Source organism: Equus przewalskii, chromosome 5, assembly GCF_037783145.1.
Source record: "Equus przewalskii isolate Varuska chromosome 5, EquPr2, whole genome shotgun sequence".
NCBI lineage: Eukaryota > Metazoa > Chordata > Mammalia > Perissodactyla > Equidae > Equus > Equus przewalskii.
This window is the reverse complement of record NC_091835.1, coordinates 54,011,569-54,030,272: the sequence shown is the minus strand read 5'-3', so window position 1 is coordinate 54,030,272 and position 18,704 is coordinate 54,011,569. Positions and strand designations below refer to the sequence as shown.

The 18,704-nt window shown below is 38.9% G+C and overlaps 1 protein-coding gene across 30 annotated transcripts in view; it reads right to left on the bottom strand.

The window, feature by feature from the left end:
• The window catches only part of PPFIBP1 (PPFIA binding protein 1), a 169,354-nt gene that overhangs the window by 48,973 nt on the left and 101,677 nt on the right, over positions 1 to 18,704 (bottom strand). For all 30 annotated transcript variants that reach the window (XM_008515856.2, XM_070620884.1, XM_070620889.1 and 27 more), the window contains 2 exons: positions 11,889 to 11,987; positions 8,208 to 8,413 (listed from right to left, as the gene is read on the bottom strand). In XM_008515856.2, coding sequence (XP_008514078.1) covers positions 8,208 to 8,413; positions 11,889 to 11,952 — 270 coding nt within the window. In that variant the 5' untranslated portion in view covers positions 11,953 to 11,987. The remainder of the gene's footprint in view (positions 1 to 8,207; positions 8,414 to 11,888; positions 11,988 to 18,704) is intronic.

The following is an 18,704-nucleotide window of genomic DNA, read 5'->3' as shown; positions in this document are numbered from 1 at the left end:
TCAACTTGACATCCAAAGCATTGAAGACTAGCCCAAATCACTTTACTCAAAATCCCAGAGATGCCTTCAAAATAACCCTTTCTACTTTAGCTCATCATGTAACCCCTTACTGACCACATTCAATTCAGCTGAAAATTGAAGTCAAATTGGAATCAACTTGGGGATTCTACCAGTACAGTACCCAACAGGGTGGGGGGTAAGGGGGTGGCACACAGGGCAGGCAGGGCAGAGACACAGCTCAACTGTAACAGGGACACTTTGATTTAATTAAGGAACTCATGGTGTTTGCCAGGTTTTCCTGGAATCGCAGGGAAAAAAGGTCTAAAAAGCCTTATTCCCCATAGAATTACAGAATCCCAGAGCTAGGCAGGAACCACACCTGGGAATATAAATTGCCTGAACTCACATGGCAGGTGCTACACACAGCATTAGAGCACCATCTACCTTACCCTTCAGCATCTAAGGAGAGGCTCTTCTTTTTATATTAATTTCCTTTTAATTATCAAGTATTATAAATACACAACCAAGTACAAAGATGTAATAAATGTTAACATCTTGCCTTACGTGCTTCCCTTTTTAAAAATGTTTTATTACAGAAAATTTCAAATAGATATAAAAGTAGAGACTAGCATGATGAAGCCCTATGTACCATCCCCCAGTTTCCATAGTCCTTAATTCACAGCAGGTGGGAGTTTTTGTCTGTTCCTTTTACTTAAAGCATCATGTGGTGTTTTCCTTCCATTTTCTTACTCTATTGGTATGCATTAGTCTACAGCAGTCTCCCCTCTTTCTCTAATCTTCATTTTGCTTTGTTCTTCTTTCCTGAGCTCTGTTGCCTTGTCTAAACCCAAAATCAACATACAAGCAGTGATTTGCCACAATTATACTTATTTATGTTATAACACAGAAGCTCATTTTGAATACAACATTCCCAAATCAGAATGATGCGTAGCTAAATTAAAGTGGGAAAAGAAAATCAGTCCAATTTTATAAAGACAACAAATGTTTAAGAAATGGTTGGACCAGTACTATTATACACACATACTCCACCCAGTCAATATATTTACTTCTTAAAACTAGTTTTGGAAGTTGCCATACAGTCTTGATTTCATGATTCTAATATTTTAAACGTGGTATTATCAAGAAAGGAAAATGAAGGTGCAGTCCACTAAAGCTCCTTTAATTAAATAGTATATCTAGGTACCAGAAGAAACAGCTAATACAAGGGTCCTCCATGCCCTAATCAGTATTCCATCTCTACATTTATTTTACTCCATCTTTACATTTATAATAAATGTCTACCAGGAGGGGAGACTAAGATTAGTCTTGAATCTTCCAGCCATGAATATCATAGTTGTATTTCATTTGGGTTCAACACCACAAGGCATCACACACTCCATTGTCAAAGAGTCAAAGAACACAATACCAACAACGCTGAAAATCAAGCCACCAGGCAGAGGAAGCACTCTGCTCCCTCGTCTCTCACCCGACGTGATGGAATTAGGGTGGTGAGGCTCTGCCGTTGTGCTGTAATCATCTCAGGGCAACATCGTTGCCATTCAGGGCCACTGGAGAATCCCTTCCCACTGGCCGCTACCCCTCTGTACCATAGCACCTCCGAACGTGGGCAGGTCTTGCAAAGAGCTCATTTTTCCCTCCAGAATTTCTACTGCAGTTCAAAAAAGGAAATAAGATCCCAAGGCAACAAGATAAACTCTTCAGGCAGCCTTCTATTCCAAAATTTCATCATCTCTGCTCAAAAAGAAAAGCAAAAGAGGAAATGAATATCACACACAATTCATCACACCCAAAAAGTCCATGACCTTCTTCTAGAAAAGACATTAGTTATTCAACGCTGTTAGAAAGAGCATCAAAGACTAAAACTCAGAATAAGCCTGAATATATTCTGTACTCTCCAAGTCAAGATTGCAGAGGTGGTCAAAATCAGACTACAGCTTTTATTTCTAGGTTTTAATTTTCGCAGTGCTTGTTTTCCAGACACAAAAAGCAACTTCTCAACGAAATAGCCAACTGGAGCAAAAACAAGTGCTCTGGAGCGAGAAAAATCACAGCAGTAGGCCAGCCTCTAAGATCTCTACTCCAAAAACATAACTACATCTGAAATGCTGACAAGCACAGCAGACGCCAAGTGCTTTCATCTGCCAGTCTCCTTAGAAATATGTTGAGAGAGCTTCTCTTGGAGTATTTGGGTATCTGTTGCCAAAACATCAATTGCCAAGATATACGGGCTATCTTGTTATACAACTAACACATGCCCAGCAACGCCTCATTGGTGCATCCAGGGCCAATGTAGGGCAAGTTAGATAGAATTCTTTAGTGTCTCCTAAAAGGTTCTTTTAGACACCTCACTTGAGTAGGGAAGGTGGGCTCTGCCCCCTCTTAGTCTTATTTTCACACATGCCACCGTGCTCCCCAAAGCTTCTGCAGTGGGGAGAGGGTAACATGTTGAGATTACAACATTATCCTGGTCACAGGTATACTCCAAAGTCCCCTGAGTTACAGAAAGATAGAGAATAGAAGGTCCCCAGAAGCTAAGGCCTAACTCCTATTCTAGTAGCATACAATATTCATTCATTCACCCATTATTCATTCATTTATTCACCATTTATTGAAAGCTAGCTATGCGACAGGATGCAGATGTAGCAAAGCAATCACTCTTCTACTTTGGGAAGAGTGACACGAGATCAAGAAAAACTGCTGCCCCTAGTATTGTTTCGTAACTCACTTTCATAAAAGAACAGAGGAATCTCTTTCTATTTAAGCCCAACAAATACCAGTAGCCTGGGATTCCATTAAAAGTGCATCTCTCACTTATCACCCTGCACTGGCTCTCAATTGAGAATTCTGCTGACTTGGTCCATCTGTTTTCCTGTTTCTGTGGACACTTTTCACGGGGCTGGACCAGAAGCCTAAGGGGAAACAGCTTTAACTTTAGCCAGGACGTCTCAGTGAGACGCCGCATAACTCAGATAGTTGTGACCACATATGGGACACAATCTTAAGATGTCCCTTGTCTGTCAAGGCTTGAAGAAACATCCCCTGGAGGCACACACGAAAAGAGAAGTTGGTCAGAGAACAGCAGGGATGGGAGGATGGTGGGACTGGAATGGATTGTGTGGCTGAAAGTCAGGGGCTCAGGGAAAAGAGTCAGCAACCCTGGAGGGAAGATGCCCCATGTCTGAACCCTTTAAATTATGAGTATTTTTGTTTTTACAGAAACTTTTTAAAAAGGTACATTTTGAATTAATATTATTTATTTTTTTAATGTAGAAATAAAATTAAAACGTATTCTGGTGATTAAACAGGTCAGAAGCCAGTCAAGAACACATCATTTCTCCCATTTATACTCTATTTATTTCATGGGTTAGGATGCCTGATTTGGAGTTATTCCCATCAATATTTTCACTGAATTTGGCGAAAACTGTATTTTTGCAATTTCTGCTGATTTTGAGATTGCCTCATAGTTCGTCTATTGGAAAACGCATTGTAAGAACACTCCAGGGCAACTCATCAAGCTAGACTTCAAGTAAACAAAAACCACTTTCCTGGCTCAAACAACTCGACAACTTTTTCTATTTGCCCTCGTAATCTTGGAGCTTGATAAAGCACATAATTCTCCATCAATAATATTTGTGTTAACACATAATAACATTTCACAATCAAAACAGAGAATTCTACCTCAGGAAGTGAACAAATATGCCACATTCAATAGATTTGGGTTTTTTGTTTTTTTTTTTTACCACAGGAGACAAACTGCTGAGTCTGAAAAGAAACTTGTTCGTTTCTAGAAGGCTACAGCTATAGCTATCCTATTAAAACAAATTCATTCTTGTAGATTAATATTCTTGTCGATTTAATATTCCTCCACTGTAACAAGCTACTAGTGTTATAATTTTCTTTCTTCTTCTCCAGCTTCTGATCATACGAAATAATTAAACAGGCAGCAGAGTTAGTAGTGAAGGAACGATCTGCATCCTCCAGGAAGCCAGAGGCTCTCCCTGGCCTGGGAAAAAGAATAATGAGAACTGCAAATGCGCAGTCGCACTACGGAGATTAGCATCCGTCTTAAGCACACGGACTCTCAAGTTGACCATGGTTAAACATGAATGAAACCTTAATTCTGTAACTAGTATCATAAATAAATTTTTCTAAAATATTGTGGAAGCTTCTCTACAGTCTAAGAAATGTCTGTACTCTTGTGAAAGAAGTGAACAACGCATTAGTAATCTGTAACCTAACTTCCCTTGTAACTGGACCCAACTCTTTCTTTCCCTCATTGCAAAGGGATCTGGCTAAACGTTTTCTCTCTACTCCCTACAATCCACTCTTCAGTATTACCTTTTTGATTAGCCATCTGCCAGGCTACTGATAAGCACTCAACATACATTAGCTCATAGGAACTTCACAATCTGGTGTGGCAGAGACTAACATCCCCATTTGACAGATGAGGAAACTGAGACAAACAGCTTAAGAAATTTTCCCCAAAGCATACAAGTTTCTAAGAGTCAGAGCCAACATTAAAATTCAGGTCTGCTGGGGCTGGCCCAGTGGCGTAGTGGTTAAGTTTGCGCCCTCCACTTTGGCGGCCCAAAGTTTGCAGATTCGGATTCCGGATGCGGACCTACACATCACTCATCAAGCTATGCTGTGGCAGCGTCCCATATACAAAACAGAGGAAGATTGGCACAGATGTTGGCTCAGGGCCAATCTTCCTCACCAAAATAAAATAAAATAAAATTCAGGTCTGCTGTCTCCAGAGCCTACATTTGTAACCTCCAAGACACAATCCTGCCTTCTTTATCATTTGCCGCTTTTTTCCAACAGGATCTCCTTTATTGATTATTTTGGCAAGTTCCCCATGTACAATATAAAGGGGGCATGTGCTAGGATTCTGCATTCCTTTGATTCTAAGATGCCATCAATTTTCATCACACTATTTTTTTATTTTTGATTGTGGTAAAATACACGTACAAAATTTACCTTTTTTTTTTTTTTTTGAGGAAGATTAGCCGTGAGCTAACTACTGCCAAATCCTCCTCTTTTTGCAGAGGAAGACTGACCCTGAGTTAACATCTGTGCCCATCTTCCTCTACTTTATACGTGGGACGCCTACCACAGCATGGCTTTTGCCAAGTGGTGCCATGTCCACACCTAGGATCCGAACCGGCGAACCCCAGGCTGCCGAGAAGCGGAACGTGCGAACTTAACCGCTGCGCCACTGGGCTGACCCTACCATTTTTCAGTGTACACTTCAGTGGTATTAAGCACATCCACATTGTTGTGCAACTTTCACCATCATCCATCTACAGAACTCTTTTGATCTTGCAAAACTGAAACTTTGCACCCATTAAATATTAACTCTCCATTCCTCCCTCCCCCCAGCCCCTTGGCAACCACTATCCTACTTTTGTCTCTATGAATTTATTTGGCTACTCTAGGTAGCTTATTATCTCCTTTTTTTAAAAAAGGAAAAAAGAAACAATCCCAGCTAAAATGTGTGCATATCCCACAAAGATTATAAAATATGTCACAACTTCTGAAATATTAAAATGGGAGAATCTAATATAATCAGCAAATCATTAAATTGTAAGCCTGAAACGCTCCCTCTACCCGTTGGATTCTGGATGGTGCCTCAGTTCCCTCTGGGTTCTAAAAGTAACGTCCACCACAGGCCCAGGGCTGCGACAACTCATTTCACACCTGCGCATTTATTATTCCAAACACTCATTCCTGCTCTCTGCTTCTCGCTTTGCTTTTTGCCCTTTGCATCTTTTTAATCTAGTCTTTCATCTTCTGTGTGCTTGAGAAAATATATGTAATTTGGGAGGATTGGGGTCAAGATGAGGGAATGAATATAAATGTTAGGTAGATATAAACAAGTTAAAAAAGAAAAACTCTGTGGGTCCACATCTAGTTTATTTTTTTATTGCTATTTTTAGGATGAAAACTGAATCTTCGTAAGTTGTATAAAGTATTTGTCATTTTGTGGATGCCTAACTTAAAAATGTCAAATATCAAGATAGCAATTAAAAATACAAATTGGCAGCCATTATCCATCCAAGGAATAAATTTAACACAACAATTTTAGTTCCTTTGAATATGCACTCCATTTTACCATTCACATTTTACCATTACATTACAAACATAATTACTGAGCATCTACTGAATGCCAGGCATTGTTCTAGGCACCACGGATATGCTGTTGTTCAAAGACAGGGAAAGATCTCTGATTCATGATATCTATATTTCAGTTGGAGAGACAGAAAATAAATGATATAAATACGGCAAATGCATAATATGTAAGAAAGTAGTGAATGCTAAGAAAAAAAGACAACAAGGAGATGTAATACAAAGAATGAATATGTGAAAATTTAGACACAGTCACCAAGGAAGGCCTCACTGAATGTACAACTGTTAAGTAAATACCAGAAGAATACAAGAAAGCTAGCCATACCGATATCTGGGGAAAGAGCCTTTCAGGAAGGGTAAATAGCCAGTGCAAAGGCCCTGAGGCCAGTTTGCCCAGCATGTATGAGAATCAGTGAGGAAGTCAATGTGTCTGGAGTGGAGTAAAAGAAGGGAAGTGTAATGAGACATGAGGTCAGAGAGTAATGAGAGCAACTCCTATGTGGCCTTGCAATCCTCAGTAAGCACTCTGGCTTTTACTCTGAGTGAGATGGGACTGTCACTGGAAGCTTCTGAAAAAGGAGTGAATGACAGGAAGTGATTTATGTTCAGATATCATCATCATGATAATCTTTTAACCTTTTCCAGAAATACTTTAATAGAACAGATTAAGCACATGTATAATGGGCATGTTTTGGACACAAGGAAAAATTCCATCACAGCTACCCTCAAGCTATGGCTGCCACTGGCGACCTGAGGATGTGGGCTAGGAACAGCTTTTTCGACCAACAGCAAATTCCTTTCCCACTATGCGGTGAATGGTCAGAAAAATATGGAGTGAGGAGGGGTGAGATAGGAAGTGGAAATAGGCTAAAGAATATGCTAGCAAACAACTAATTTCAGAGCAGGAAGCAATTCTCCAAAGAAATCAGCTAACCTGGACCCTTAAATCTCTAGAGGAGAAACCTGCAGAGCAAATATAAAGTATAATAATAAGACGTCATGTATCAGGAAAAGTAAAACATCTCCAATTGGGTAGCTGCACCCCCGCTAAACGATCGATCTTACTATGTGCAATCAGAAATGCGGAAGTATATGGGCTGGGAACAGAAGAATGTCCAGCAAGGGAGTGGTTGGGAGTGCCAGGATTTGTGTCACATCACATGAAAATGTTTTAGCCGTAAGATGTACTATGAAGGTTCCCGAAGCAAACAGCTTCCGTTTCCACTACAGATCCAAAAATAGATCTGGATTCTTTCACACAATTTTCACTAGGTTTTATAGAAACACAATTGCTTCATAAGCTTATTAATGCATCTTCCTGAAAACTGAGCATCCTTTAAATATTTACACGATAAACTACCATTTCTCTCTTCTCCTTTGAATATGTTCTTGTGACATCCTTTAGCTTTTATGATTTCAGCACATATTAAGACCGTGGTATTTACCATTGTGTTCAGGGAAAGCGCACATCCGGCACATCACTGATTTTTCAGAAGGATGTCTAGAAGGAGGTCTCATTGTTCAGTGAATAAGAACAACACTTAAAGCCCAACTCCACGACTTAACTCACACACTGGAATTGAAATGATTGCCACAAACCACTAGATGGCACTTCAGATCAAATACCGCAACAAACCTCCATCGCTATTTGAAGAGTCTATTCATTGTACTTCCTATTTAGAATTGCTACTGGGTCCTTTCACAGCAAATGTTCCAGTATCACTGAGAAAGCATCTATTATGTGCAAGGTTCTTTCTCTTACAGGACTATTTGTTTTAAGCCACAGCAGGTCAAACAGACACAACCTCAAAGCTAGTCCACTTTCATGGATAAAATTAGGTGACCTCCTGGCACTCACGAAATGTACACAAATGGCACTTTTTAAAAAATTACCCATAGAGTCAAAAGGGGATTGGGATCTCCTTAGGGATATAATCAGAGCAAACCTGCTTCCCTCAAATTTTTTTTCTTGTTCTAATCAGCTATCCTATGTTGTAAATTTTGGAATAAGCAAAGAAAGAGTCACAGCATCGGGTTTGTAACATGCAGACATCTACCATTTGACTCTGCAGCCATTCAATGAGCGTTTCTGCTGTGGAATCCGGGATCTGGCATCTCAAGCCTTCCTTCTCGTCTGTTTCCATCATCTCTAACAATCCGCGCAGGTCTTCCACAAGGTGCAGAGCTCGCAAGCTTCCCATGAACGGGGAGGTGGGAGACTGGCAATCAAAAATCCCATTGGAATATTCCAGGGCCTTGGAACCTAGATTTTAAAAAAACAAAATCAGAGAGAAAGCAATGGGATTTTTAAGATAACATACCAAAGCTGGAGGTGGCAAGCAAGTCTCGTCACAGTGAGGAATAATCAAAACAAGGAGGAGGGAAAAGATAATAAATCTCTCCAAGTCATAGCTATTTTGTGCAAAAATAAAAACCATATAATTGATGGTAAATATCAATGGTAAGATAGCCAAAGGGGAGGTCAATTGCGTGGTAGAGTAAGGGTATGGTGGGCTTTGCTGTAAGGTGTGCTGACCTCGCAGAAACAAGTGCTAAGAAGGTGGCAGATCAGTTCAGATAGAGCCATATATTCCAGAAAACAACTTTTAGCGACTATAAAGTCCTGAAATTCCCGTAAAGAAGTTGCACACTGAGGTGGAAATTGCATAGCGTAATTTCAAGGATAAGAGGGCCTGCTCCCAGTTAATTTACCAGAATAATCTTTGAAGAAGTTCAATGAATTTCACATATACATATGTATATGTATGTATGAGTATGTTTGTATAAAAATGCACCCCCATGATTTTGTCTGCAGCCTAGCGTCACATGCTCTTGCTAACGTCAGCTTTAAAAAAATACTTCTACAGCCATTTTTGTTTTGTTACTTACAAGAGAAAGCATTCTACTACTTCCATCCACACAACTGACCCACAGCCCCTTCTGAAAGCAATCATAAATACTGCTCCATCTCTTTGATGTTAATGTTCTGGTCTGCCAAATATACATACTAACTTTATACTTAAACATCAATAATTATGAAGTTTAGGCTATCACCTCATAAAATCTGAAGGTCTTACAACTGGATGAGACCAGCGAACCGATGTGTAAGTTCTCTCTCCAGTTGGCCATATGGCTTAGTAAGTTTCAACAATGGGAAGAGGAATTCTCTTTCAGCTAGTCCAGTCCATTGAGCTTCCTAATACGGGGCCAAATGGTTTGGACTAAAATCTGCCAAACTATAATAACGATAACCATTGACATGCTAGGCACAGTGCTAAATGCTTCACATAACCCTCTGAATCAGTCCCCTCAGGAACCCTGTAAAACTGAGATGAGAATCCATAAAAACATGTACTGAGGAGAGCATGATGGGGGGAAGGAGGAACAGAAGAGTATTAAAAACCAGACAGGCTGTAATGTCCTATTCCAGCACTTTGAAGCATTAGGATCACGTAATGATATTATCAATAATGACAACATCAATGATACGTGTGTTATGATAATCCTCTATTCCATTAAGTCTTCATCACAAAACAAGGTAGGGGTAGGGGAGAGATGTGTATTTAGAAAAATTCCCCAAATGTTTGTAATCATTTCTCCTCCTCTCCCTCCTACCTCAGTTGGAGAACTACTGATGTCAATTTGAAAACATGTAAACCCAGGTCCTACCCACAAAGCTACTGACTGACTTAGTTTGAGGTGGGACCTGGGGAATCTTAATTTTCTCATAACTTCCTGTTGGTCCTGAAGCCCTGCCAGGGCTAAGGTACAAATATACTAATTTAGTGGAATACGTAAAATGTAAATCCTTCAACTATTGTTCCAGAAATATCACTTCTCTCTGCTAGAGTTTCATGAAGAGTATAAGGTTACAGCATCTGGTAAGAGCCTAGAATTAGTTCTAGTTATATTTTCTGAAATCATGACAAAGTCCAATCTCTGTTCCACATAACATTCCTTCAACTAATTGAAAGCATATAGCATGCTCCGAGCAAAAATGCACTGTTCTAGGTTAAACTTAACTAGTTCCTTACCAGGTGTGGTTGTTAAACTCTGCCTTCAAGCTTACCTCCTCTAGGTAAGTTCTAGCTTGCCAGTGACCCTTTGAAAATGATACTCCAAGAACTGAATACAGTACCCAAAGTGTGGTCTAACCTACAAAGAAGGTCACAGTGAAGCCAGGTCTCCAGTACGCATAAGAAAGGAGGCCAAACTACGACACATCACATACAAAATGTGACATAAGACCTTAGGTAGCCACCACTCCTGGGAGACCACAAGTGTGTGAAAGGGTTCACTTACTAGTCAGTGCCCTCAGCCATGATGAGAAAACAAGGGGACAGTCTACTGCTTTTGCTCAGCTACCATAAGAGAACTGCTGAGGATTCTTAACAAAGGAGTAACGTGATCAGATAAGTGTTTGAGAAAGGGGATTCTGGTGGTCTAGAGAAGGATGGACCAGAGCAAGAAAGTAAGAGTGTCAGAGACATCAAGCAAGAAGGTTACTTGCACAAAGCACGACTATGGTAGCACAGACAAGCCAGACTTTAAAGAGGATAAAAGGGAATGGCAGAATTTGGGAGAAGGCAGAACTGATAGAACTTGATTAACTAAGTGAGGAACACGAGCGACAAAAATGTCTAGAATGATTTAAATTTCTGTTTATGGGGACCGGCCCCGTGGCTCAGTGGTTAAGTTCATATACTCTGCTTTGGTGGCCCAGGGTTCATGGATCCTGGGGGCGGACCTACACCCTGCTCATAGAGCCATGCCATGGCGGCATCCCACACAGAAAAACTAGAATTACTTACAATTAGGATATACAACTATATACTGAGGCTTTGGGGAGAGAAAAAAAAATTCTGTTTAGGAAAGTATGTGGATGAAGGGTTACAGAATAAGTCAAGATGCAGGCTACTAGAGGAGATTCTGAGGAAAGATAATGAACTCAGTGTTTTATTTTTTCTACTATTTTTTTATTTTTTTAAAGATTGGCACGTGAGCTAACAACTGTTGCCAATCTATTTTTTTTTCTTTCTGCTTTTCCTCCCCAAACCGTCCCCCAAGTACATAGTTGTATATTTTAGTTGTGGGTCCTTCTAGTTGTGGCACGTGGGACGCTGCCTCAATGTGGCCTGATGAGCGCTGCCATGTCCGCGCCCAGTATCTGAACCAGCAAAACCCTGGGCTGCCACAGCGGAGCGCGCGAACTTAACCCCTGAGCCATGGGGCCGGCCCCCAAACTCAGTGTTTTAAATGATGACACTGATGTGCCTGTAGGACATGTCGGGAGAGATATCTGCTGGGCAGTTAGAGAAGGGGACCTTAAGCTTAGCAAAGAATTGGGAAAGTAAATAGATGTGAGAGTCACTGGTGGAAAAGTGAATGTTGAATTCAAGGGGATAGATCAGAATTCGTGGATACTGGGTACAGCAGTCTCTCTCAAAGTATAGTCCGCAGACTACTTGCACCAGAACCACCAGACATGCAGATTCTTCATCCTTGTTCAGAAACCTAGGGTGGAAATGGAATTTTTGACATTTTAAAATAAAATTTGAGGATAATTCTGGTAGAAAATGGAAAAGAAGGACAAAGATGAAACCGCGGGGAACCTAAAGGCATTGGAGCACACCAATAAATGAAAATAAGAAAGTCAAAGGTAATAAAAGAGGGGTAATGAAAAAGCCAAGAGAGGAGAGTAAATGTCACGATTCCATCTCTTAGAGGATGCTAATTACCTGCTATAATACCATCCATCTGCTCCAGCGCTGCAGCCAACATGTCACTTGCGTCACTCATCATTTTGTTATTTGTCAAGGGCAAATTCCAACCCAGATCTGAAAAAATAATGATGTCATTGTTACATCGTTTAAATGACGCATGCATCCTGGTAGGTCTGACAATTCAACTTCAAATTATAACTCCACCTAGCAGTCAGATATGGAGAGAGAAATTTCTCAAGCAGTAGGGTTGTAACTGAATCATTTAACAAGCTGTGACCAATCGCTGTTGACTGTACTGCAAGACCACACGCTCTACCTGTGTCAGTTAATAAAATAACTAAGTTTCACTTCTTGCACTCTCAAAATCCAGGAGAATGGTTTCCAGGCTGTACTCTGTAGAGCTCCAGGTCTCTGTGAAGGGCATCAGCGATGGCTGTGGAACCTTCCTGAGGACCACAAGGGATGCCAGTTAGACAAGACTTCTTTCTCCTTGCACCAACCCACCCTATCTCTGCTCTCTTAATTTTTTTCTTTTTTTCTGCAATAAGGGTTTACCATGAGATTTATTTAAGAAGAGAGTTCACTAATATAAATATATATATATTAACCATATACACATCTACTGGTATTTTGTAATGTAACAATAGCCACCATGTACTGAGTGCTTACCGTAGTTGCTATACATTTCCATAAATTCTCCACAATCCTTAATCATGACAACAACTCTATATAATGGATAAATTCACCTCCATTTTATAAATGAAATAAAAAATGTCTGTTGATTTTTGCATGGAAACACAGTAAATAACTATAGCAAAAACCAGTTTTTGGGGTTGGCCCGATGGCGCAGCAGTTAAGTTCGCATGTTCTGCTTCGGAGACCCGGGGTTCGCCAGTTTGGATCCCGGGTGTGGGACATGGCACCACTTGGCATGCCATGCTGTGGTAGGCGTCCCACATATAAAGTGGAAGAAGATGGACATGGATGTTAGCTCAGGGCCAGTCTTCCTCAGCAAAAAAGAGGAGGATTGGCAGCAGATGTTGGCTCAAGGCTTATCTTCCTCAAAAAAAAAAAAAAAAAACAACAACCAGTTTTTAACCTAGGTCTGTTCAATTTCCACTATAATATTGAATTTCTGTTTTTGTGATCCTATCTGAAAGATAGGTTTATGCTGAAATTGTGTCACAATCTCCTCATTCTTTTACCTGTCAAAAAATAGATTGAAACTATCCTGCAAAAAATTTGGTCACAAAAAGGAAAAAGTCAAATTATGTGATTTTCAAAATTAACTAATACATTTCAGGTAACAGACTAAGCACCCATGTAAATTCCCCCAACGGGCATAAATAAGGCTCTTGCTACTTTGCAGACACTCTGGTGTAGCAATTACCTGGGAAATAAAGGGTATGCTGTTTGACAGAAACCTTTGCCCTCTGTTTCCAAGTAGCCGGATCTCACGTACCACTTTAGTTTTACAAACATATTTACAGTTCTCATAAACAGCTTCTTGGATCAGTTCTCTACTGTGCATCCATTCTAATAAAGTGCCATATAATCATTGTCAAATATTACTTTGATTTTATAGTTTCTACAGATTTCATCTAAGAATTTCCCAGAATGTTACTTACTTCAGAAGGTATAAAATATCACTACCATTTTATGTGGAAATACTACAGCACAAAATACGCAAGGTACACTTTACAGTTATCCCGAAATCAGGGGTTAAAGCCAGGTTACGAACCTAAGTAGCTCTCAAAAATCTACTTGCACATTTAGCTAGTGCACAGTCCAGAGAGGTGGGGCACAAATTTAATAATCACATTTCAGGCTGGAAAACTCAAAATGTGAAAATTCAGACATAAAGGATTAAGCTAAAGAGTGTCCAGTCCTTGAGTTTCGTGTAACTAAGTGGATAGCATTCCCTTTCATTTTAAAAGTTGCACTTCAAGGAGCTCTAGATACTATGATACACACATATATATATAAGCATATATATAAGGAGACACCTGCCAGCTCAGCTATAAATGTGGAGAACGCTAATAAAATAAAGCTCAGTGTGGAAAAACTCACCACCTCACTAAATTAGAAAAACAAATATTCGTCTTTGTTAGCAACTAGACTTTGTATAGAGCATGAACACTTTCTCAAGTGCGACAGGTAGTTATCTATTTCTTCTCTGTTTCATTCAATGAGCCTTTCAAATGCTCTCCCATGGTGAAGAGCTAGTTTTTAAAAAGATTTCCAATTTGTTAGAGACCAAGCCTTTGTTGAATAAAAATATGATGACATTATTAAACTGTTATGAATGTTTATAAATGCTTAATTCTCGATCTCTATATTTTTCATCTAGCAGCCTACATGTAACAGTAAAGAGCAGACAGTAAACACAATTAATAAATAATACATATAATATGGTGAAAGTGGTGGGTGCTAAGGGGGAAAATTGGAGCAGGGTAAGGGGGTCAGGAGTTTGGAGGGGTTTGCAAATTAAATAGGGTGGTCAGTTAAGTAGCTTTAAAAGTAGTTTAAAAGTAGTTAAATGTAGGCGGTAGTTCAGTGGTATTCCAAGTGTAAAACTGCTACAAATTGATTAAAAAAAAGGGAAAAGCAAGGACATGAACAGACATATAGCAAAAAAAAGTCTTGATGAATTTACTAAGACTTACTTTTCTTCTATTTTTGTGTGAGGAAGATTGGCCCTGAGCTAATATCTGTTGCCAGTCTTCCTCTTTTTGCTTGAGGAAGATTGTCAGTGAGCCAACATCTGTGCTGATCTTCCTCTATTTTATGTGGGATGCCACCACAGTGCGGCTGGCTGAGCGGTGCTAGGTGAAGGGGAAGGACTTTCAACCAATAAATAGGAAGAGATGCTTAATGTCATCAATAAGGAACTAAGACAACAACGTCATACCATTTCACACTGAGTCAGTTAGCAAAATAATTTGACACTGCCAAGTATTGTAGAGGATGTGGATTCACAGAATTTCTTACAAAATGGTGGTGGGAATGTAAAATGGGCTAAAATCAAACATTCACATTCATTTTCAATCTAGCAACATTTACTGCAAGGCATATAACCATGGGCAGTATGCAAATGTTCGTAGTAGTGTGTCAAAGGACAAAAATATGGAAATGACCCAAATGTCCATCAACATGAGAGGAGATGAACAGACTGTTATATATATATAACTGAAGTTACATACCGTTGTCAAAGCAATATATGTGTAGTATGGACAAATCCATGCAATACAACAGCAAATAAAAAAGTAAGTCTCTGGAGGCTGGCCCGGTGGCATAGTGGTTAAGTTCATGTGCTCCGCTTCGGCGGCTTGGGGTTCGAGGGTTTGGATCCCAGGTGCAGACCTAGCACCGCTCAGCCAGCCGCACTATGGTGGCATCCCACATAAAATAGAGGAAGATCAGCACAGATGCTGGCTCACTGACAATCTTCCTCAAGCAAAAAGAGGAAGACTGGCAACAGATATTAGCTCAGGGCCAATCTTCCTCACACAAAAATAGAAGAAAAGTAAGTCTTAGTAAATTCATCAAGACTTTTTTTTTATAAAGTTAAAAAAATTAAGTACAAATACATTTTAGAAATACATATATGCTCAATATAACTAAACAAAAAGAAAAAAGAGAATGATAACATGAAGTTCAGAATGATGGCTACCTCAAGCCAGAGACATCACAGGGGAAGAGACCAAGAGAAAGAGTTTTATAGTTAAATGAAGGTTACTATCAAGTTTTTGAGTTAAGCATTGGATTCAAAAGTGCTTATTATTAAAAACGACAAAATGAGAATTCTGCTTCTGACAATGTTAGAATAGATTTTATTGGACAAACTGCCCAACGAATAGCAATACAAAACACTAGATGAAATATAAAAACAATTTTGTTGGAGAGCGTCCAAAAGCAGGTAGAAACTGGAGGAAATTCAGCTCTTGAGTAAGGGAACCATGAATGAGATTCATGTTTATATATCTTTTCCCCTGTGGGCACTCCCCGGTACATGTGATGCAGAGTGGCTAGGACTCCTGAAGAAAATCTCAATCTTATTAGCTCAAAGGATAGAAGAGCCAAAGTTCTTAGATTATATATGAAGATGTTTAATATGAATTCATGGTACAGTGTGATAAGTCAAAAATATATAATGTAATCCTTTAATATGATAAAATAAAGAGATAAGTAAAAAGCCAACTGAGTTGATGAAATGCAATACTAATAAAATCCTCAATTAATCTAAAAGAAGGCAACAATGCTGGAACAACGGAGAAATGGGAGAAACAGAAATCAAATGATAAGATGGTAGGTTTAAGCTCAATTATATAAATAATTACACCAAATGTAAATGGAACAAAAACTATTAAAAGCCAAATATTGTCTGGTTACAAAAAAAAAGACAGACCTAACTATATGCTGTTAATAGAGGTGCACTTTAAATATAAAGACATATAAAGTAAAAGAAAGAAAAATGAGATACTGTGCACATAGCAAACCTAGGAAAGCAGGAGTGGCTAGAGTAACACAAGAAAAATGGCTTCCAATCAAGAAGCATTATTAGAAAGAAAGACAAATATTTTATAATGAGAAGAGTTAATTTATCAGGAAGTTATAACAATCACAAATGTTTCTGCAACTAACAGAGCTTCAAAATACATGAGGCAAAAACTGACACAACTCAGGGAGAGTTACGCAGATAAGTCCATTCATGGACTTCATGTAATTGTTGACCCCGTTAGATTTAAGTCTACTGTCCTCCCTTTTTTCCCCCCCGTTTGTCCCATCTGCCATTTGGTCCTCCTTTTCAACCTTTTTTGAACACCACCATCAACCATCTTGACCTAACTCAGTTTATAGAACAAAATACTTAAATGCACAACATACATTCTTTTCAAGTCCACACGTTCTATTCACCAGGATAGGCCACACAAGGCCACGAAGTGAGTCTCAGCAAATTCCAAATGGGCTTTAAAGGACCACAGAGAAGAATCAGAACAGCAACTTGAAGTGGTAAAGTACTAAGAAGAGAATTTCCACGTTTATTAAAATTCTCACTTGCCCACGGCTTGAGTTATTTTAGAGGCAGCGTAACTCAGTGAGCATCTGTGTTGATGAAGCTATCTCAATTTTCATGGCTGGGTCAAAGTACTTTTTAAAACGGAAAGGCTAAATAAAAAGACTTCAGAAAAATCCCATGCTCTAAAAAGCATTTTCCTATATCCTCAAAACCGTTTCTGAGAGGAGGATTCCCCAGGTGTCCTCACATACTTAATACAATGGAATATTACTCCAATATAATGGAATTATTCCTCCACAATAAAAAAGATTGAACTACTGATACATGCAACATTATGTTGAGCAAAAGAAGCCAGACATAAATGACTATGTACTGTATGATTCCTTTTATATAAAATTCAAGAACAGGCAGTCTATGGTGAGAGAAAATAGAACAATAGTTACTTGTAGGAAGTGGCGAATAATTAAGGAGACACTGGGGAACTTCCTGTTCAATATCTTGATTGAGGTGTTGGTGACACAAGCTTATACATTTGTCAAAACCCATCAAACTATCCATTTAAGATGTGTGCATTTCAGTGTCTGTAAATTTTATCTTGAATTTAAAAAATTAGGAATGAAGATGATCGTTAGAAATTAGAAATGAAATTGTATTTTTTAAATGAACTAAATAAATAAATGGATTAATATACTGAGAAATGCATGGACTTATAATGACACTATATCACAAATCAAGGATAATGAATAATCCAATTATAGACCTGAGGTCCAAAAGAAAAGTCTCAGAACATTCAGGTCCCTTTGTTCTAATTCTTTGCTTACCAAGAAACCTGGTGATTATAATTTGGTTCTTTGGGTGGACAAAACCATTTAGAAAATTAAAACTTCAACATCCAATAATTCTCACACAATAGCAAATTCATTTCTGGATCCTAAATAGTTAATATACTTTGAATGACTTGCTGAAGAAAAGATATCAGGAAATACAACTAAGACAACAAAGGAGTGGGATTTTGGGTTCAAGGTCCTACTTCAATAAATAAGAAATTCCTTATTTGTTGGGCGATGTTAACAGAGAAGATCAGCTCTGTCTGCAGGAGTCCTTATTACAGTGGTTTCTTATTCCAATGGCTTAATAAAAATAAGTTTAGAAAAGTAATCTCCTAGGGATAACATTCACATATTATAGTAATGGACCAAAAAGGACCCAATAGAAGCATGTTTGGGGTATATTTCAAGCTTGGTCAGGACCCATTTTAGAGTGGATTTGAATGGGGTAAAATATCAAGGAAAGTTCCAGCAATGGGTGTGGTGGCTAAAGGGTTGGCAGAAAACCACAACTTTTGGTAGGGTTGCTGACTAACTGATGTTTTAGGTCAGGCTGGCTGCCCACACTCCCTGTGATGAAAGAAAGGCTGTAAAAAAAAATTAGAAAATCTGTTCTAAACTTGAGTGAGAACGACATTTGTCCTAGCTTTCTCAGCTTTACTTAGGTAAAATGCTTAGGTTTGAAAGAGAACTAATTTCACGCCCAGAGACAGATACACTTCAATGAGATTAAGATACATAAAGGAAGAAATCTCTTCATTGAAAGAGAGAAGGTTTACATACATTCCACTAGACTGGTGGAGCAATATTATGTGGTCATTACGAAAACAATACATTTTCATATAAATTATCTGGATTTCTCACCAATTGTTTTCCCCAAGATGCTCACTAGGGATGTTAATAAATTATACAATGATTTCCAATGTATGCAGCAATGCAATCTTTGCAAAGATAAACTATCTAAAAATGCAAAGACCAAAAGGA